Source organism: Cynocephalus volans, chromosome 11, assembly GCF_027409185.1.
Source record: "Cynocephalus volans isolate mCynVol1 chromosome 11, mCynVol1.pri, whole genome shotgun sequence".
Classification (NCBI taxonomy): domain Eukaryota; kingdom Metazoa; phylum Chordata; class Mammalia; order Dermoptera; family Cynocephalidae; genus Cynocephalus; species Cynocephalus volans.
In genome coordinates this window covers 11181987-11203955 of record NC_084470.1, presented here as the reverse complement: position 1 = coordinate 11203955, position 21969 = coordinate 11181987, and the positions used below count along the sequence as shown (strand labels likewise).

Genomic DNA, 21969 nt, shown 5'->3' with positions numbered 1-21969 from the left:
ATTGGGTGCGTACATATTTATGATTGTTATGTCTTCTTGATGGATCAGTCCTTTTATCATTAAGTAGTGTCCCTCATTGTCTCTTTTTATGGTTTTTAGTTTAAAGTCTATTTTGTCAGATATAAGAATAGCTACTCCAGCTCGTTTTTCTTTTCTGTTTGCATGGTAAATCTTTTTCCATCCTTTCACTCTTGGTCTGTGTGAATCTTTATGGGTGAGGTGGGTCTCTTGTAGGCAGCATATAGTTGGGTCCTCCTTTTTGATCCAGTCAGCCAGTCTGTGTCTTTTGATTGGGGAATTTAAGCCTTTTACATTAAGAGTTGTTATTGAAAGGTGTTGATTTATTCCTAGCATTTTATTGGTTGTTTGGTTGTCTTAGGTGTCTTTTGTTCCTTGCTTTCTGATTTAGTGTTTGGTTTCTGGGTTTGCTGGTTCCTTAGGTTGTAGATAGTCTTTTTGTTTGTTTGTTTTCTCTTCATGAATGCCATTTTTATTATACTAGTGGGTTTTGATTTTTCTTGGGTTTTTATGGCAGTGGTGGTTATTTTTCAGGAACCAAACCCAGTACTCCCTTGAGGATTTCTTGTAAGGGTGGTCGTGTGGTAGTGAACTCCCACAGTTTTTATTTGTCTGAGAAATATACTATTTGCCCTTCATTTCGGAAGGACAGCCTTGCAGGGTAGAGTATTCTTGGCTGGCAATCTTTGTCTTTTAGTATTTTGAAAATATCATCCCATTCCTTTCTAGCTTTTAGGGTTTCTGATGAAAAGTCTGATGTTAGCCTGATTGGGGCTCCCTTACAGTTGATTTGACGCTTCTCTCTTGTAGCTTTTAAGATTCTCTCTTTGTCTCTGAGTTTTGCCTATTTGACTATAACATGTCTTGGAGAAGGCCTTTTTGGGTTGAATACGTTTGGAGATCGTTGAGCTTCCTGGATCTGAAGATCTGTGATTTTTCCTATACCTGGGAAGTTTTCTGCCACTATTTTGTTGAATATGTTTTCAATGCAATCTCCATTTTCCTCCCCTTCTGGAATACCCATGACTCGGATATTTGAGTGCTTAAGGTTGTCTGATATCTCTCTCAGATTTTCTTCAATGTCTTTGATTCTATTTTTTTTTTTTTTTTTTTGTCTTCTTGTGTTAATTCAAACAGCCCATCTTCACGTTCAGAGGTTCTCTCTTCAACTTCGACAAGCCTGCTGGTTAAACTCTCCATTGTGTTTTTTATTTTGCTGAATAACTTCTTCAGTTCGGCAAGTTCTGCTACATTTTTTTTTAGGACATTGATTTCCTTGTACATTTCCTCTTTCAGGTCCTGTATACTTTTCCTCGTTTCATCATGATGTTTAGCTGAGTTTTCTTGTATCTCATTCAGCTTCCTTAGAATTATCACTCGAAATTCCTTGTCAGTCATTTCAAGGGCTTTTTGTTCTATAGGATCTAGAGTTTGAGATTTATTAACTTTTGGTGGTATACTTTCTTGATTTTTTGTATTTCTGATATCTTTTTTTGATGTTTATTCATTGTGGCAGGGGGCTTCACAGTCCACCAGTTTGAGACTATTGACTAACTAAGATGTTGCTGTGGTTGCCAATTTGGTATGGCTACCTCCACGACTGCTCAGTTGGCCTCTAGTGCCTTGTGTGTGTGGTTGCCTTGGGACTTGGGCCTCTCCGGGGAGCCACCTCTCTGGTCAGCTTGGACTCTGCTGGGCTGCTGGATCACGGGGTGGTACCACAGGGTGTGTGGTCTCTGCTGAGCTTCCACTTCCCATGCAGGACTTCTCCCTGTTCTGTGCGCTCTGTCCCGGGCTGCTGGATCATGCAGTGGCGGCCCCACAGGGTGTGTGGTTTCTGTCGAGTCTCCACCTCCCTAGCCAAACTTCTCCCCACTCTGTGAGCACTAGGCTGGGCTGCTGGATCTCACAATGGCGGCCCCACAGGGTGTGTGTTTTCTGCCGAGTCTCCGCCTCCCTAGCCGGACTTCTCCCCACTCTGTGAGCACTAGGCTGGGCTGCTGGATCTCACAGTGGCAGCCCCACAGGGTGTGTGTTTTCTGCCTAGTCTCCGCCTCCCTAGCCGGACATCTCCCCGCTCTGTGCGCACTGGGCTGGGCAATGTCTTCTGCAACCCTCGTCTATCAGCCAGGCCTTCAAGACCCTGCTCGGCACCGCCTTGCCCAGGAAGTCTACCAGGTTTCTGCTAGGCGCAGACGACCGGTTGCTCTGGGTGCCTTTGTAGCACTGTGTAGATCTTTCTCAGGACTTATCACCTTCCTCCTGGTATCGCGGTTATTTGTGTACTTGTCTTATCTCCCACACCTGAGCGTGAGCTCCTCGGGGGAGGAGCCCACAGCACACGGTTCACCTTTGAATCCCCCCGGCGCAGACCGACTCCGGTGCCCGCCCGCAGTCAGCTCTCCGGCAGGTTCAAGTGAACTCGGGAATGCTCCGACCACACTATTCCTAACCAGAAATCGGTTCGGCATTTTTCCGAACTGGTGGCTGCAGAGATGGTATCTGCCTCCCGGTAACAGGAAGTTTACCGGGGGCAGGAGCCCAGGGTGCGGTGGAGTGACAGTCGGCCCAGCCCGTACTTTCTTGCCCTCCCGACCCTGGCCAGGGACGCCCCACACCACCAGCCCTGCCAGAGAACCTCGGAGGGAGTGGGAGGGGAGGCTGGCCCGCAGGCCCCGGGAAGCCCCGCGCCAGGGCAAGCAAGTGGGAACGCTCAGTGAGGAGCCAAGCTGGCGAGGAGGACAGGCCTGGCCGAGCTGGGCCGGAGCCGCCACCACCTGAGAAAATGGAGGCAGCCCCGGGGCCGGTGAGTGGCCCATTGCAGCAGGCAGAAGCCAAGTGGGCTTCCGCTCCCCGAGCAGGGCCAGGCCAGGGGTCACTCACGGGGCTGGGCCAGGCCAGGCGGCTCCCTCTCTGCCTCCGTGTCATTGCCGTCCCCGTCCTTGGCTGCCGCCGTCTCGGGCTGCTCACTCGGTCCCGCGGCGCAGCTCGGGCGCTCCCAGGAATGTTCTTTTATGCCAACCTGAAACCTCGAATCCTGAATAGGTCCGCTGGCCACTGCAGCTAAGAAACAGTTCTTTTCCTGCTCCACACTTCAAAGCTGTTGCCTGTAAACGAGGCAGCCTGTCCTGCCAAGGGCAAAGTGGCAGTCAGCTCCTATGACCGGCCACCAGCAGCAGTCCTCCCTTAAGAGACGGCAAGAGGAAGGTCCACAAGTTTCCCAGCTGCCTAAGGCCCAGTGGTCGCCTTTTCCACCTCAGCTACTCAGTGCCAACCGCTGCAGCCACCGCCATCTTTAGATGACCAATACTATGTTTTTTATTATAATTTTTTATTGAAACGTATTGATTACACATATTTGTGGGTTATAGAGTTTAATATCAATACTTGTATACAAGGTGTGACGATTAAATCAAGGTAATTAGCAGATTCATCATCACAAAATTTAATCAATTCTTTGTGATGAAGACATTCGATCTCCTCTCTTCTTGCCATTTGGTAACATTCAATAAATTAATGTTAATTATAGATGCCTAGCTCAACTGTACTCCAATAGAACTTATATTTCCTGTCTAGCTGTTTTGTGTCCATTAACCAGCCTCTCACTATCCCCCTCCTAATTCCTCTTTCCTCCTCTAGTAACCACAGTTCTGCTCCTCTTTCCTTCTTTCTTTCTTTTCTAAATACTATTGTAAAGCAGTATTTCTTTCTGTTGCAAGAACTACGAAAAGGTGTATTTCAGGAAGAATAAAACTGAAAAAGCAGTGGAATACTAGATGAAGTGCTGGGGGATAAAAAGGTGAACATACAGGTGTATCTAAATAAGCATTGATAGCAGAAAGAAAAATAATAATGATAAATTTTTCTTAAAAATAAAAAGCTGAACTGAATTATCAGATGACAAAAACATGTGAGATAAGAGGGTGGTGATCAGAAGTATTCTAAGGTGTTTGTGTCTGAGTAGAGGTCAAAGATGATTAAATCAAATATTCATTTGTTAAATCATTTATTATAGTTATAAATGTAAGAGAAATCATTTAAGGAATTATCTTCACTGATTATCTTAAATCACATCTTTTTATTTTTACAGCTATTTGTTTATTTTGTTAGGTGACCTCTCTATGATAGTGATATAAAATCTTATTAAATTTATTTAGATTTTGAAAAGTGAGGTAACAAACATAAATGATATGCATTGTACAGAGCTATGGCCAATATTTTGATATTGGTTATAATTGACTGCACTTTAAAAAAATCTGCATAAAATTTTTTGAAAGCAATATCTATGTAGGTAGATGTGATATTACTACATACATAAACATATAAATATATTTTTTCCAAACACCAAAAGAGACTCAAAACTGTGGAAATTCTCTTAACGAATGAGCTAATCAAGCCATGAAAAAAACATGGAGGAAACTTAAAAGTATATTACTAAGTGAATGATGCCAATCTGAAAAGGCTACGTATTCAATGACTCCAACCATATGACATTCTTGGAAAGGCAATACTATGGAGACAGTAAAAAGCTCAGTAGTTGCCAGAGGTTTCAGGGAGGGAGGGATGAATAGGTGAGAACAGAGAATTTTTAGGGCAGTGAAACTACTCTGAATGATACTACAATAGTGGATTCACGTCATTATACGTTTGTCCAAACCTACAGAATGTACAACACTAAGAGCGAACCCTAACGTGAACTTTGAACTTCAATTGATAATGATGTTTCAATTTCGGTTCATGGGCTGTAAAACTGTACTACTTTGGTGGGGGATGTTGATTAGTGGGAGGCTGTGTGACGTGGGGGTGACAAGGAGGTTCACAGGAAAGCTCTGCGCCTTCTCCTCAATTTTGCTGTGAATCTTCTCTTAAGAAATTAAGTCTATTTTCCAAAAAAAATTCTCTTAACCATTTCCTAGAATAATTTTTCTGTTTTTGAAGGCAGGTCAAATATTATACCAACTAACATTTACAGAACGTTTAAGAGATTTTTCTCTTTAATCCTTGTGAAATAGATATTACTATCCTCGTTTTATAGTTGAGGACATTGAGGCTAAGAGAATTTAAGTAAGGCAAATTCACAGAATGTAAACATCGGTTTCTTACCACAAGGCTGGGTGGTTTGCGAGTTACTCTGCTGATGTAGCTTCATTGTTCCTAATATCGGGCTTCAAAAAAACTTATTTTTAATCCCGAGTCTTAGAACTAATTATATGGGCACAAGTGTCCAGAAACGAAGGGAGCGGACCTCAGAGACTCCAAAGCCTAGAGAGCAACGCGGCGCCCGGCAGCCTAGAAGCGCGGCGGCTCGGCCCTGGCATGCCGGGAATGGTCGTTCCGTCGCCCGCCTCTCTTTCCCTGACGTCGGGCCCACAGACCGGAGCCTGTTACTTCTCCCCTCGCAGGAAGCCACGGCTCGACGGATCCACCCGTCCTCGCATGGTCATCCCAGTCCCGGAGACTGACCTGAGGACGCGCCCGTGACCCCCTGGACCCAGTACCCACGTCCCTGTGGGACCCACCTCAACCGCAACTCCAGGACGCCGCGCTGGACCAACTTTTCCAAGGAGGACAGTTACCACATTACCACGGAAACGACGCTGCTACGTAACGGTGCGTGCGGGAGGTCAAAGGTCAGCCCAAGTACTTCGACTTCCGGCTCCGGGAGCCCGCTTGTTGTGGGAAAGCTTTGGGGCACAAACGGTCCCTCCCAGCGGGTTTCTAGAGTCCGGGAGAGGGGAGGCGGGTCTCCCGGGGGTCCGCTGCTGCAGACATGGCGGCCTCCACCGCGGCTGGGAAACAGCGGATTCCCAAAGTCGCCAAGGTAGGCGACAGCGAGGGGCCTGGCGGGAGGAGGCCTAGGAGAAGGGCTTCCCCCAGCCGCAGCCGTGGTGGTGCCCGGGGCTGGAGACTGTGTCGTCTGGGGCGGGTTCACCGCGTGCGGGGCCGAGGGGGACAGGGAGAGGCAGGGCCAGCCGGAGCGGGGCGCAGGCTCTCGACCCCGGAGCACGGCCCGCGTCGGCGCGGCCTGGGTTCTGGGTTCTGGGGTTTTGGGGAGGGGTTTTTGCGGGGGGAGTCGTGGGGCCATTCAGCAAAGATTGAGCGAGCCAGGCTCTGCGCTAGGCGCTGGGAAGCTACGCTCTCAGGTACTCAGAACCCGAGCAAGTGCAAAACGGCCACATGGCGAGATGTTACTGAGTCAACGTAGAATACGCCGTGGGCGACAATAAATGGGGTTGCTGAGGGGTCTTTATAGTAAACTTTGCTGAGGAAGTGACATTTAAGCCAAGCCTTGAAGGCGGGATTGGAGTTAGCCTACCTGATAGTGGAGGGAACGAGAGCAGGTTACAGGGATTGTGAAATGGCGTAGTTTAAGTTAAGTAAATAATAGATATTATCTAATATACCCATCAATGGCTGATGCTTACCAAGTGCATAATATGTGGCAGGCTTTGACCTAAAACGTTACAGGTAGTCTTCCTCTCGTCTGTTTCTCAAGTACAGGTGGCTCTTTTGAGCTTGACCTTTATGTATCCATTTACGTGATGGCCAGAGGAGTTCATATAAAGCACTTAACACTGCGGGGCACTTAGTGCACATTAAATGTGCACTATCATCATTACTCCACACATCGCATTAAATAATATTTCTTATAATTCAATTCCATAAACTTTTATTGGATACCACTGGTCCAATAGAAATACAATGGGAGCCACATATGTAATTTTAAATTTTTCATAGCTGCATTAAGAAGGAAACACAAAGTGAAACAAAAAACAAGTGACATTAATTTTAATAGTATATATAACCCGATGTATCCAAAATATTATTATTTCAACATGTAATTAATATAAAAAACTTAGTGAGGCAGTTTATTCTTCTTTTCATGCTAAGTCATCAAAACCAGTGTGTATTTTGCACTTACTCCCATCTTAATTTGGACTCACCACATGTGACTCGTTGCATCTGTGTTGGACAGCACAGCTCTAAGACTTCCAGAAGCTTATGGTCTAATGACGGGAACTTATTGAATATTTTCTTTGACTTGAAATGCCATAAAAAACCAAACTCAGTCGTCCACTAGGGACATTAAAATAAGTTGAAGAATTCTCTAAGTAGAGATTGGAATGCTGGATAAGATGTGGTACACATCTTGATAAAGCAAAACGTCTGGTAAGAATTTTACCTGGACAGCCTCAGTGTTTGTTATTATAGTCATCAAAAAAGGAAACCTGCCGCTATTTTTGCCACCTTTTTCTCTTGAGGCTTTTACCTATGGCTTTGAAATAGATATGGAAACATGTCATACAAAGAGGTCGTCTTGTGATAATACTTTTGAAGTTCACATCCTAAAAAATGTATGTTTATTTCTTAAATCTTGTGTGAAGAGCATATATCAGACACAGAAGTGTCTTCTTTCTTAAAAGGTGAAAAACAAAGCCCCGGCTGAAGTACAGATAACTGCCAAACAACTCTTAAGAGAAGCTAAAGAAAGAGAACTTGAGCTGCTTCCACCTCCACCTCAGCAGAAGATCACAGATGAAGAAGAATTAAATGATTACAAACTAAGGAAAAGGAAGGTCAGTAGGGGTGATATCTTTCAGTCTATTAATTGTTAAGAATTTATAGGTTAAAGTTTAAATAGGCCTCATTGGTTAGAAGTCTGCAAGGTAAGATGAGGTTAGTGTTTCTAGGCAAATAAATAATATAACTTCTGGGCCGGCCCCGTGGCACACTCGGGAGAGTGCAGCGCTTGGGAGCACAGCAGCGCTCCTGCCGCGGGTTCGGATCCTATATAGGAATGGCCGGTGCGCTCACTGGCTGAGCGCGGTGCGGGCGACACCAAGCCAAGGGTTGCGATCCCCTTACCGGTCACAAAAAGACAAAAACAAAAAAAAACAAAAATTAATATAACTTCTAGTTACCAGATAATTGCATTTTGCTGAACTGTATAAAACTTGCATGACTTGTCTGCTTAAAGTATGAAGAAGTCAAATCTACCAGAGACATAATTTTGGGGACTGAATCAAAATGGGTAGAAGTTTAACAAGTGGAACAACTGGGACTAGAAGAGGAGTTGAAACTTAGCAGGGCTGCATTGTGTTCTTCCGTCTGTGTCACCTTCTGTGCGAAGAGTTGTGACCTGGGAAAGAATCATGAGAAGACTTTGGATCTGATTTGACCTCCTCACTCTAGAATGTGGGATTATTGTAAACCACTAATCCTGTTGTATGTCCTTATTTGTTATTCTCAGTGAGTTATGTATAAAGTTCTGAGAATTACTGAGAGGACTTATAGGTAACATTCACAAATATTTTTTTTATTAAGAATGAGTATAGAGTATATTAAAGTGTCACTTCGTTGTCATGGGCAACAAAAGAAAATATCAACAATTCTGCTAATAATTCTTTATATCTAAATTTTCTCTTTGTTTATATTTAAGATTTTAAAGAAACACCTGTGATTATAACCTTCTGTGTAGTGGGTTTCTTATTCCTCAAGGATAATAGGATGTAATTTCTCTTAAATAAGAACAAAATGAATAACATTTTTAGGACAAGGCTTATAACAGGCAAAGGATATTGCCACTTTTAGTCATTTTCCCTTTAATTTGATCCTTTTTGCCTTCTTCCAGACTTTTGAAGATAACATAAGAAAAAACAGGACTGTGATTAGTAACTGGATAAAATACGCACAATGGGAAGAAAGTCTGAAGGAGATTCAAAAGTAAGATTACTGATAGTGTAATTTCATATATAAAGATGTCATGAGTTAATACATAGAAAAAATAGAAAAAGTTAAAGCACAAGTAAAAAAGCGTGCCTCTAGTAGTAATTTTCACCTTTTGTTCCATGGAACCCTAGGGTTCCTTTGAGGGGCCTCAGGTGCACTGTGGTAGGATAGTCGTGGGGAGGGGGGAGAAGAGGCTCTGTAAGTGGGTCTTGACACCAGCAAACACTCCATAGCCAGAGAAGCACAGTTTCATCTGCTTTCTGTATATTGGGATTTTTAAAATAAAGTGTTCAGAAGAAAATCAGTGGCCAACCAAAAAATTATGACCTGGCCCTTCCTGTTATCCAGCCTTTCTGCATTCTCCCCTCGTACCCCCTATCCTCACTGTGCCTGTGTACTTGTCACTCGCTGAACATATCATGTCCTCTTACTGTGACACTGGGCTCTTCTCTCTGCCTGGAATGAGCATTTCTCCCCACCAGCCTTGGCCTCCTAGCAAACTGGGACTTCACAAGTTCTCAATTCTGAAGTTTTTTACCTCACCAGTCATTTTCATTGCTTCCACTCTGCTACCTGTGCAGATCTTGATTGTGACATTTACTGCATTTCATTATAATTACATGCATGTCTGTCCGTCTATAAGACTTTGCAAGGTACTTGAGAACATCATATCTTTCCATCTTTTTATGCCCATCTAGACTTTAAATAAAATAGCAAGGCACTGCAGGTAGTTTGAAATAACTGCTACGTGCATTGTACATACTACTTTTGATGACCTCCAAATCTTGCTTCTTAAGGGCTTGATCCATATACGAGCGTGCTTTAGATGTAGACTATCGAAATATTACACTCTGGCTGAAATATGCAGAAATGGAAATGAAGAATTGCCAGGTCAACCATGCCCAAAATATCTGGGACTGGGCCATAATAATGCTGCCGCAAGTCAACCAGTTCTGTTAAGTTTTTGATCTATCAAAACAGCCTTTTGTAGACTAGGAAAGTTCCACATTTTTGTGTATTTTATTTACATAGATATAATCATTGAATATATTTAATTTTGCATTCTACTTTTTCTTTAAACATACTTAAAGTGCTTTTTAATGTCTCATAGTCTAGTCATAATCGTAACGTTTAGTAGCTATGTAATCAAAACTAAAACTTTGAATGTAGTCTTTTATGCATAGAAACTTCTTATCAAACTAGGTAATTTTTAAGAAAAAAAATGGTTCTTATCCCCAGTGATTCATCCTTTTTCAGAATTGTATTTCAATATAAAAACATGTTTGATTTAACCTTTAGGAAAGATAAATCTTTCTTAAATCTTCTTCCCATTTGACAGAGGAAGAACTACAAACTGCCAAAGATAATTTTTTCCCTAAATCATTTGACCACAACAGATGTATCTGGTTGATTTTGTTAAAGGTACAAGTACACATACATGGAGGAGATGTTGGGAAGCATTGCTGGCGCCCAGCAGGTGTTTGAGCGCTGGATGGAGTTGCAGCCTGAGGAGCAAGCCTGGCATTCCTATATCAACTTCGAGCTGAGATACAGAGAGGTGGATCGGGCCCGCACCATTTATGAATGATATATCATTTGGACGAGATCCAAGCGGTACCTTTATTGTCCTGGGTGCTGTTCCTACGTCAGGACATGTAGTGATTAATGTTGGGCTAGAAGTCAAGAATGCAGGTTTCATCAACTTCACATATATCTTTTATAGGGAAGTTGATTGGTCAAAATGAAAATCTGTGGTCTGGTTAATTGGTTGAGTCTTTTGCAGTAAGTCTTTGGGTTTACTTACATTTTAGTATTAATGCTGTGGTTCCTTGTGGAAAATGATATACTAAGGCCCTGGCTGCTATAGCCATTCCTGTTTTTCTAGGTTTATGTTGCTCATTAGCACTGTTACTGGAGTTCATCCAAAGGTTTGCTGTTTACTAGCTGTGTGCCTTCAGAGAGTCATTTATCTCCTATAAACCTTGGTGTCCTCTACTTTAAACAAGAATAAAGATACCTATGGAGGGCTGATTGTCAAGATTAGATGATACATGTCAAAGCACTTTTACAAACTGAAATACAGTTCATCCTCATTATTTACAGATTCCATATTTACAAATTCACATACTTGCTAAAATTTATTCATAGCCCCCAAATCAGTAACCACAGTGCACTTGCAGTTATTTGTGGATGTGCACAGATCAGCTGAGGTCTGACAAGGCAATGATGCTTTGCCTCCTCCTCTATGCCTCATATACTGATGCCCAGAAGGTGGAGACAGGAGGGGCCGGTGCTATGTAGTGCAGGGAGCTCTGGCTCTGGGTCAGTCGGATGGGGTTTGAATCCCCACCCTGGCACCTGTTAGTGGGGTGGCCTCAAGCCAATCACGTAACACTTCCAACACATTTTCCTTTTATAAAATAAAGAAAATACAATCTGCCAGAATGAGTTGTTTTTAGGATTTCAGATTGTAATCTTTGTGAGATTTGTATATATGAGTATATACATTTCCTGTAGAAACACTGGTTCACTGTTCAATCAGTAAGTGTTTGCAGTGACTTTATAGATGTAATACTGCAGATAACAAGAATCAGCTTTATAATGCAGTGTTAAGATCTTAATGACCTCTGCTTGTTTGATACTGTTAGTTTAACAAAAGCTTTTATAGTGCTTGCTGTGTGCCAGGCATTGTTCTGAGCACTGCAAATACTGTTATTTAATTCTCATGACAACCCCACAGTTCTACAGATGAAGAAACTGTGGCATGAGAGATTAAGTAGTTTGACCTTTGACCAGGGTCTCACAGGTAGGGATGGAGGTGGGATTTGAACCCAGTGGAGCAGTTTTAGAACCTATGCTTTTAACCTTAACACCTTTGCCATATTTGAGTGTATTACTTCTTTGGAAATTAATAATTTATCAAGGAAGGTAGATTAAAAATAGATGGGTCCTATTAAGAAATACAAAGGCAATTCAAACTTAAGAAATAAAAGGGTGATTCAGCCTTTCTCTTTTGGCTGTAGTTAGCAGTTTTCTTTTTGTGGCATGTTGTTTTTTTCCTTAATCATTATTTCAGGTGTTAACATTATTGAGCATATGATATAATAGGTGGCTTTTATTGACCTCATTCTTTTGGCGAGAAACCGCTAAGGGCTTTGTATACATCTCCTCACTTAATGCTGGCAGTGACCCAGTGAGGTCGGCATTACTCTTCCCTGTTTACAAGTGAAACAACTGAGACGTGGACGAGTTCAGTGACCTGTCCAACATCACATGACTAGTAACCAGGACTGAGATTTTTCTTTGGCTCCAAACTCCAGTTTGTACCCACTACTGAAATCTCGACAGAGCACTGGAGGGAGATAGTGATGGTGTGGCCCCGCCGTCATGGAGGCCACGGTTTCCTTCTGCACCTTTGTGTGGTTCATCCCCCCTAGAGTCATAGTGTGAATTGTTTAGGGTTTTGGGATTTGGTATGGTTTTTGTGTTTATTGTTTTTTTTAAGTAAGCCATGTTGGTCTTGCCTGCTATTTCCTTAATTCCCCCACACTTGTCCTCGTGCACCCTGATATTAAGAACTGGATCAAGTATTTCCTCTTTGAAGAAAAACATGCTTATTTTGCCCACGCATGGAAAGTGTACGAGAGAGCTGTCGAATTCTTTGGAGACAAACATATGGATGAACACCTTTATGTCGCCTTTGCCAAATTTGAAGAAAATCAGAAGTAAGTATACTGAAAGAACTTGATTATGTTGCAAAACAACTTACAAAAGATTATATCTTGTGCACCATGAATTCATTTCCATTTCTTCTTACTCAAAAACAATTTCTCACAGAAAACAGCATACATATGTGGCTGAGCTGCAGATTGGGAGTTGAGTGATTATAAATTGTATTGTTAACTGTTGTAATTTTGTTGTGCTTTGTTTGAAAGTTAAGCATTTAAATCCGAGTGAGTCATTTGGCATCCTGATGAAGGGGCTTTACTGGTAGTAAACCTGGGAAATAAAAAACCAGACACCCTCACTGGACAGAATTTAGAATGAAAACAGGGATTGCCCCACAAATAAATCAGTTGTTTTCTTCCGTAGTAGACATGGAAGATAATCCCTTAAAGTAGCTCAAATAATACAGAATTGAGAGGTAGGCTGAGGTCCTTCCAACTATAAGGCCTTGCACAGATCATGCTAGGAAGTTCAGATTCTGCTCTAAGGCCAGGGGGAAGCACTGAAGGGTTTGAAGTGGGAGAATGAATGGATATGGTTTGTATTTATATTTTAAAGAGACTCCTCTGGCTAATTCATGAAGAATGTACTAGGGGGTTAGCAGAAGTGGAACCGAGGGGAGACAAGAGGGGAGATGTTTGAAATTTTCAGTCCAGGTAAGAAATGGAGAGGGGTTAGCAGAGGGGATGAGGAGAAGTGAAGGGCTTTGTTGAAGAGGTAGAAACGGCAGGGCATGTCGAAGGAGTGAACGTGGGGAATGAGAGGAATGAAGGAGGATTCCTGGGCTTTTTGGCGTGAGCAAGTATGTGACCGAAGTTGTTGCCTACTAAGATTGGGAAGACTGGGGAAGGCCTGGGTTTGGTGGGGAGAAAGTGAAGCTCAAATTTGGACCTGATTGTTGAGATGTGCAGTAGACATCCAGCTGGCAATGTTGAGTAGACAGTATTACATGTGGAACTCAAAGAAGAGTGTCAGTCCCTCCTTCCAGTAATGCCTTCAGCAAAAGAGAGAAGAGAAGTCTTATTTTGGGCATTTTGAAGACTCAAAATCTAACATAAGTATTATTTTGTGTTGCAGTTACTCTCCACATTTCAACTAGAGTGAGAATATTGTGTGGTGGAAGGTAATTAACCTGTCTGCTTTTAATTTGAAAGAGTATGAGTGATCTACAAGTATGCGCTGGATAGAATTTCAAAACAAGAAGCCCAAGAACTCTTTAAAAATTATACCATCTTTGAGAAGTTTGGTGACAGGCAGTGCATTGAGGACATCATCATGAGCAAATGGAGATTTCGGTATGAGGAAGAAGTAAAAGTGAGTGCTGGTGTAGACGGCTAACTCTGCAGATGACTAGGCTGTACTGATTAATACTAGCTACAGTGAAATGACCGATAGCAGGACTGCTCTTTTGATGATGCAACTGTGGTGATCTGGCAGCTATTTCAGACAAATAGGCTGGTGGAAAAGGCAAGCAAACACACTCGGATTTGCTTTGCCCGCACATGTTGAAAGCCATTCTGTTGATTGCTGACTATATGCAGAACTTGAGCAAAAGAAATGTGGAATCTCTGAGCTCATCTTTGAAAGGAGATGGTTTGTACATCACCTTTTAGCTTAACTGACTGAACAAAAGATACGTGGCAGATCTGGTTCCATTCTCGTCTCTTTATGTGTAATGTACTGTTTTGATTACAGTTCAGAGATAACATTATCCTTCACTTATTCCGCTGTGTATTTAAAAATGCTTAGTCAGATTGATTAAGGTATCTCCAAGCAAAGAACTAAGTCTGGTGTTAAATGAGGTGGTAGGTCAGTAAGATATGGTCAAAATAAATTACTATTAATTGAAAAGGCAGATTTCACAATTGTGAGCATGACATATTCTGTTGTGATTTTATTGTAGACATAATGTTATATAGTCACATATATAAACAAATACTTTTATAAGGATAGGCATCTAATTATTGAGTAATTATCTTGGGCGTAATGGCTATAGATGAAAGCAGCCTTACTGTGGGATACCTGGCCAATAACCTGTGCTCTATATATCTTTTTCTTTTCTATGTAATAATCTCAGGAATAGTATTTTTTAAATGAGATAACATGTAAAATCTAGAAAAAAAAGTTGCTAAGATGTAGAAAGTCAATCCGGTGCCGCCTCTCAGCTCACATAGCTTAGCAAGTGTGCTTTTGTTTTTATTTATTAAGCTGGCTGTCTTTCTAGGCTAATTCACACAATTATGATTTATGGTTTGATTACTTGGCACTTGGTGGAAAGCGATGCAGAAGCTGAAACTGTATGGGAAGTCTATGAAAGAGCCATTGCCAGTGTCCCACCCATTCAGGAAAAAAGGCACTGGAAGCGCTACATATATCTTTGGGTCAGCTCTTCTCTCTATGAAGAGTTGGAGGCAAAGGTAAAGAATAGAGTGTGGAGTCAGCTGTTCAAGGTTTCCTGTACTCACAGGTCACCTGTTGTGGGTGGTAACTGATATTTACAATCCCTGAAACAAAAATAATTCTTTAAAAATTCTTACACACCTCTGTCAGCTATGTTGTTACATATTCTGTCTGCAACATTTTAAACTCTATGCCTGTTGTGGCGACAGGAGAGGTGGGTTTTTTGTATGTTTTGTTTTGTTTTTTAAACCTTGAGACACAGCAAGATATCACTTGGAACTTGAAAGGGAACAACAAACCAGCCCTTAGTTTAATTATAAATAGTTTCCAGGGTTTTCTTATGAATATGGATCATGGGTAGATTGTACATTTTTGCTTTTAGTAAAAACAAAGTGGCATTTTCAGAAATTGGTTCCTGTTAGCAGGAAAAGAATAACCTTCTACTGTTGATCTAAGACTATAAAATATCTTTGTTTCTTTCTGCCATCAGGCAAAAAGCCTTTCTACAAAGAAGCACTCAGAGTTTGATTGTAGATGACTCCTAAACCAAAGTTTGATGGCCAAAGATAGTTTATACTTTTGATCATAAATGGAATCAGGGTTTGAAATAATCAACTTGTGAAAACATATTCAGTGTTGGAGGTATACAGTTTTACTGGTATTAGGTAAAATTAGTAACTGTTAAAATTAGTGTTAGCAACAGACTTCAATATTTTGTGAAAATTTGTTATCCTAATGCAGGATCCTGAGAGGACAAGACAGGTATACCAAGCCTCTTTGTAACTAATTTCTCACAAAAAGGTATGTTTGCTATAAAGTATTCAGTTCCAAACAGGTCCAAATCCTCTTCTGTTACTTGTGAAATAATATTGATTGAATATTTCCCTGTGCTAGGCACCATGGCAAACATCAGTAAGAATAAGATAATGCTCCTTGCCTCTGAAAACAGTCTAGTTCAGAGGACAGCCTGCGTTGAGTGACTAATGGATACTACAGATAGTAATGTAGAACTCAGAGGAGGCTGGGTAACAGAGTGAGTGGAAGGAAGAAGACATATGCAGACAGCACACACATATGTGAGAGGCACATAAGCGGGTTTGTTGGTAACTGAGTGAATGCACACATGCACGGATGAACACGTGCCCTTTCTGAAGATGGTTTAGATGTTCTCTCTGCCGTATTTCCCAGCACGAGAAACCAAGTATGTTTCCTTCTGTAGAGATGTTGACCGAGTTACCCCGTAGAATAGAGGTAGGATTTTCTGCATGCTTACAAGCATGCCCATAAAACAAAGCTTGTTCTAAGTAGAAGCTACAGTGTCATGAAGTACAATAAAGTATATAGGTCGTGGTATGTGTTTTTAACATTTGTGAAATTAATATAGTCATCTTTGCTTGTAAACAAGCAAAATGCCTCCCTCCTGACTGTAAAGTTTCAGGGAAATCTAATTGCCAGTGTCTTTTAATTTCAATTTACTATAATTCAGTTTAATTTAAATGAGTGTCTTAAGCTATATATTTTTGTGCTTTCATTTTCTAGTTCACATTTGCCAAAATGTGGATACTATATGCACGATTTGAAATAAGACAGAAAAATTTATCATTTGCCCGAAAAGCTTTGGTAAGTAAAGAAAGTTTCAAGGTGCCTCATTAAGTTCTATGAGAAGGAAATTAAAATTTAGTGCTTATAAGTTGTATAATTCTTAATAAAAAAAGCAATAGAAATATGCCTTTATTTCCTGGGACATGTTAGAAAACATGGCCATTGAAGAAACACAGAATGATAATGCTTAAATTATTTTTATTACCTAGGGCAAATGAACATTCTATTTCAACACTGGAAACTTCTATAGCTATCAGTTACCAGATTTTTCCTCAAACTAATATTAGTAGTCTGATCCTATGCAAAACTTTTAGTGTATTAAATGCACCTTTCTCTTAGTGATTGCTAACATTTCTTAATAGTATCAAATGCTGTGTTTAAATGGAATTATCTTTCAGATAAGCTACTCTTGCCTTGGCTCTGGGCAGCAAGGCAGGTTTCATTCTTTGATTAACTTTTTATTTATAGGAGGTTTTATACATCTGACATTCATAATCCCTAGGAGATCCTGAGAAACATTAAAATCGAAAATTCCCAAACAATTCTGGAACACTGCCTCTTGCTGAACCGGTACCAGTGGGCACAGGCCTTCTTGTCAGCTGAATGAATTAGAGAAGTTTTCTTTGGCCTTTTGTTAAGAACCAGTGTGAACAGTGTGATACCACACAGAGGGAAAGAATGGCTTGCCATGTTGACTCTAGACTATTCTTTCTTGGCAGAGAACAGCCTCTAGACAGATCGACAATGGCTGTATACAAGCTGAACCCACTAAAGTATCATCATGGTCTGGCCGTTTTATTTTCCAGGGAACTTCTATAGGCAAATGTCCAAATAACAAGTTATTTAAAGCTTACATAGAATTGGAGCTACAGCTTCCGAGTATTTGACAGATGCCGGAAACTTTATGAAAAGTTCCTCGAATTTAGACCTGAAAATTGTACCTCATGGATTAAATTTGCAGAGTTAGAGACAATCCTTGGCAATGTTGAGAGAGCCCGGGCAATATACGAATTAGCCATCAGCCAGCCCCGCTTAGACACGCCAGAGGTGAGCCGTCTCCAGTTGAATATAATTTTGTTTTAGACACATGTCTAGTATTGCTTTAGACGACCATCTAAATGTTTGTGTATTTCAGTTTAAAGATGATCTAACAACTGGGGGATTGGGGGAGCAGCCCTCTAGTTAAATGTAAATACAAGGGCACAGTAGACATCCAGGATGAATTGGGATATAATGGGGTTGGTAATTGGCTCTCTTCCTCCCTTTTTCAAACAGGGGAGGCTAAAGGGGATGGGCAAGAGGCCAGGCAAGGAAACAGCCAGCAGGCAACCCCATGTGGAGAACAAGGGAGATGGAGGTGGGAACTGCCCATCCCCATATTCTCTTAGAACAGTTTTGCCTGGATTGGGCCAACAAAATAGGCCCCCACAAAACTAGGTATTCCTTCGTTAGTACTGCCAACTGTCCTGGAAGTCCTGGCCTGCCTTCAGTAGTTAAGGTTGAGCCACAAGGTGGCGCCAAACCACAGTTAGGACTTGACTTGAATCTCACAGGAGCCACAGAATTTACTAATCCTGCGCTAACATGGCCCTGCATCCTGGGCCCCACTGAGCACATGAGGGCAGAGCTTTATGTGTCACTGGTCCCATCACTTGGCCTCAGCTTCTCGTCTCCATATGCCATTCAAAGGTGTTCAGGCCACAGCTTATTCCTCTCGTGCCCTGCCAGGCTGCACCAAGCAGGTTGGCAGGTATTCAGTGGGCGCTTGTTGAGTTGAACTCATACTGTAACAAGGAGTATACAGTGGAGGTAAGAACGTACATACTCGCTCTCTGGGTCTGTTTTCTCCCAGAATTTTAACTACAGGTGGCAGGATCATGAAAGAGTATCTGGGAGACCCTTGGCAAGTTTCTCAGCTCTTCTTGATAAAAGGACAAAAGTTTGAAAAACTCCAAAGGAGAATCCAAAACTCAGTCCAAGGCCCTTTTCCCTAGAATTCTAGTCAAGTTTTGGCCAGCTTATAAACACCAATATCATTTATTTTCTCCACATGCAGTCTGTTCTTTAGCTGATCAGTGAAAGTCCAACATTCCCACAGGTGAGTTGGAATGACAGTTAAGCTGTGCTTTGGATGGGGGCGTGTTGCTTTCTAAATGTCATGACTGACCTTCTAAGTTACCTTTCTTAGGTGCTTTGGAAATCATATTGATTTTGAAATTGAGCAGGAAGAAACTGAACATGAAATCTTTACCGACGATTGCTTCCATGGACACAACATGTCAAGGTATCCTGTGCTTTGTAGATGATCTTTGGTTTTTGCTTGAATCAGCTGTCCTAAAGAAAATACTGTATTTCTCTGAAGTGTTTGGTTTTTTTAAAATTACTTCATTAGTTCTAAAAAGAACCCGTGAGTCTCAGAGGACTTTGAAATGTTAAGTTTATACCACATCTGTGTTTATAATGCATGTGAATAACTTGGATTCCACAGGATAGGAAAAAAAACTCTTCAGGATTTTACGACTATGTCAGATACATAATTGGATGTAGAGAAACAGATTTCTTCAGTATTTATGTTGAAGCATATATTCAATATGTTGTAATCTGTAGATAGTAGAGATGAACACATTCTATGTCATTAACTAGAAATTAGCTTTATTACTATTACTACATTATCGTCTTCTGGGTAACATGGATTTGGTTCCATATAATTTTTTTTTAAGGTATGGATGAGTTTTGCTCAGTCTGAGTTGTCTTCAGGGGAAGAAGGAAATTTGGCTAAATGCAGACAAATTTATGAAGAGGCTAATAAAACCATGCGAAACTGAAGAAAAGGGAAACATACTGCTGGAATCTTGGTGAAGCTTTGAAGATGAATTTGGGACAGTACAGATAAGGAGAGAGTAGACGAACTCATGCCAGAGAAAGTCAAGAAGAGAGGAAAGGTCCAGGCTGATGATGGGGTAAGAGCTGAGCCCTGGAGATGTTCCTGTCACATCAAATGAGTAGATGCACATGTCACTTTGAAAGTTGTACTTTTAAGTGGCATATGGACAATCTTAGAATGGGAGCAGACAACCTGGAGTAGGACACATTGCAGTCTGGCTATTGGGGAAACACAGGGCAGAGTGTATGGTCCAGCCAGGGGTAGAGAATGGGAGGGGGTTGGCAAAAGCTTCTTGGTGGTGATTCAGTTTAGGAACTGTGTGAAGTGTTATATTTCTAGAGCATTAAGCAGGAAGTCAGTACAGAAGGAAATGAAGCTCAGGTTTCAGATAGGAGCCAGTCCAGAGAGGCTTTGTGGGCTATAGAAGGAGTTTGGTAGGAGTCAGTGGGGGCCTTTACGTGTAAGATAGCTTGACCAGATTGCTGGCATCTCGTACAGGCAGACTGAAAGGTTTTAGATTAGAGGAAGAAGACCTGTCAGGAGGCTGTTTTTGTAAGCTAAGCAAGTGATGGTGGTGGAAACTGGAATGATAGTAGGGCCTGTTTGAACAATATTTGGGGAGTGAAATCAGTTTTCAGATGGAGGTAAGGATGTGAGGGCAGGGAGTCATAATAATAACGCACAGGTGTGTGGCTTTTGCTACTGGATAAATAATAATTAGAAATCTTTAAAAATTTAAAATTTTCAGCATAAGATATATATATGAATAGAGGAGCTATGCTTAGATTTCTAGAATTTTTTTCCACCAGGTTTTCAGTTCTCAGTGAGCTACAATTGCAGCAACACCAGTCCAACGGTTCCTTATTCACTCCCAGTCTTTCAGGCTCAGCCCTTGATTATTCTGTAGTAGACTTTGATGTTGTTTTGTAAAATGTAGAGAAGTTGAATTTGAACTTTAGGTTTCCCAGTAAAAATTTCAGCCATGTTTGCTTATCTTTCATTTCTGCAGTCTGATACAGGCTGGGAAGAATACTTTGATTACATCTTTCCAGATACTGCTGCCACCCAACCTAACCTCAGGCTCCTGGCCATGGCCAAACTTTGGAGGAAACAGCAAGGAAAAAAAGGAAGATGCTGAGCAAGATCCAGATAAGGACATCAATGATAGTGAATCCTGATCTTCTTTTATATTTATAAATGTTTTATTATTTTTATAAATTAATATTTTGGAACTCTTGACTCCTGGAAGTTTTTATATATTTCACCAGTAAGGAATTGATCAGAATCTTTGACAGCTACTTTGTGAATTACTTTTTAAATGCTCTTGGGTTTGGTAGGGGTGGGAGAATGTAAGTAAAGAAATTTTTTAACTGCTGGATTTCTTTATCTGTGTCCAAACTTTTCTAAAAATATTTGTCCACATCATGCATTAGGAAATGCAGTTAAGGTGATGCTTAGCATCTATTTCAGATGGACCTGAAGACTTTGAGTCTTTTGTTGTTGTTTTTTTTAAAAGAAGTTTTTAGGTTACATTTTGTAGGTACTTTTCGGTGTAGTTTTCTCATGCTTATCTTCATAAAGTATTTTTATGCATTCATCTGAAACCTGTAACTTTTTCATGTCTTCAAACTTGAGTTCAGTTCCCAGCTCTGCTACTTAGTGATTATATAACTTTTATTTTCAGTTTCCTCACTCATAAAATGGGCTGATATTTTGACAGCTTGTTTCTTGTTTTTGACAATGCAAGAAAAAATATGCATGAGAAATATAAGCCAGGTTAAGGAAACAATCTCTCAGATCAGTTAATTCAGGCAGATATTTTTTGCTTGAGAATGTGAGCAACATATCAATAGGCCATCATTCTTATGCTACTTTGTTTCATTATTTTTTACTTACCTTAGGTGTTTTTACACATACTTTAAACTTACCCTTGGTTTAGAGCTTAAGATTACATTAAGAAAACATTACTTGGAAAATACAGTGACTATATTTCTGAACAAGGTGTTTTTTACCAAGAACAATTTAATCTAATTTCCATTATGCACTCAATAGCTCCCCAAACTGGTTGAGCTTTTTAATAGTTTATTTAAAGCTAAAGCCTTGTTTACATGTGTACTGTGAAAAAATGGTGTCCCATGGTCAGATAAGTTTGTGAAATCCTGGACTAAGGCTTAAAACTTATTATTCAAGCCTCTTTACAGTTAAGCTTCTTGGAGCCTTTGATATGCTATTACACAAGAGGTTTACAAAAAGTTCATGGTAAGATTTGTATTTTAATTGTTTTTCTGTGAACTTTTTGAAGTACCCTTGTACGTTGTGAATCTCCAGTAGCAATGCTGATAAGTTCCCAAACTTAGTGCACAATGGAATTATTTCTACCTAGAGAACCACTAAACATCTCCCAGTGTGCTACAGTGTGTTACGTGTCCACTCATGACACCTGACACGTTAAACTTACCCTTGGATAGACAATGTGTAAAAACATCTAAGGTAACTATATGCTAAATAATGAAACTTAAAGTAGCACAAGAATGATAACCTATTTGCTGATATGTTGCTCACATTCTCAAGCAAAGAATATTTGCCTGAATTAAATGATTTGAGGGATT

General features: G+C 40.9%; 1 protein-coding gene across 1 annotated transcript; it reads left to right on the top strand.

The window, feature by feature from the left end:
- The first annotated feature begins 5720 nt into the window (after nt 1–5720).
- On the top strand, nt 5721–20538 carry CRNKL1 (crooked neck pre-mRNA splicing factor 1). Its single transcript, XM_063114543.1, is given in 20 exon segments — nt 5721–5839; nt 7443–7595; nt 8651–8742; nt 9546–9703; nt 10170–10337; nt 12299–12474; nt 13618–13788; nt 14699–14737; nt 14739–14891; nt 16414–16494; nt 17283–17351; nt 17353–17523; nt 18665–18681; nt 18683–18714; nt 18717–18760; nt 19197–19297; nt 19299–19357; nt 19360–19436; nt 20370–20477; nt 20479–20538. Coding segments are annotated over 20 exon segments (1980 nt in total). The 5' UTR covers nt 5721–5788.
- Nucleotides 20539–21969: the final 1431 nt, after the last annotated feature.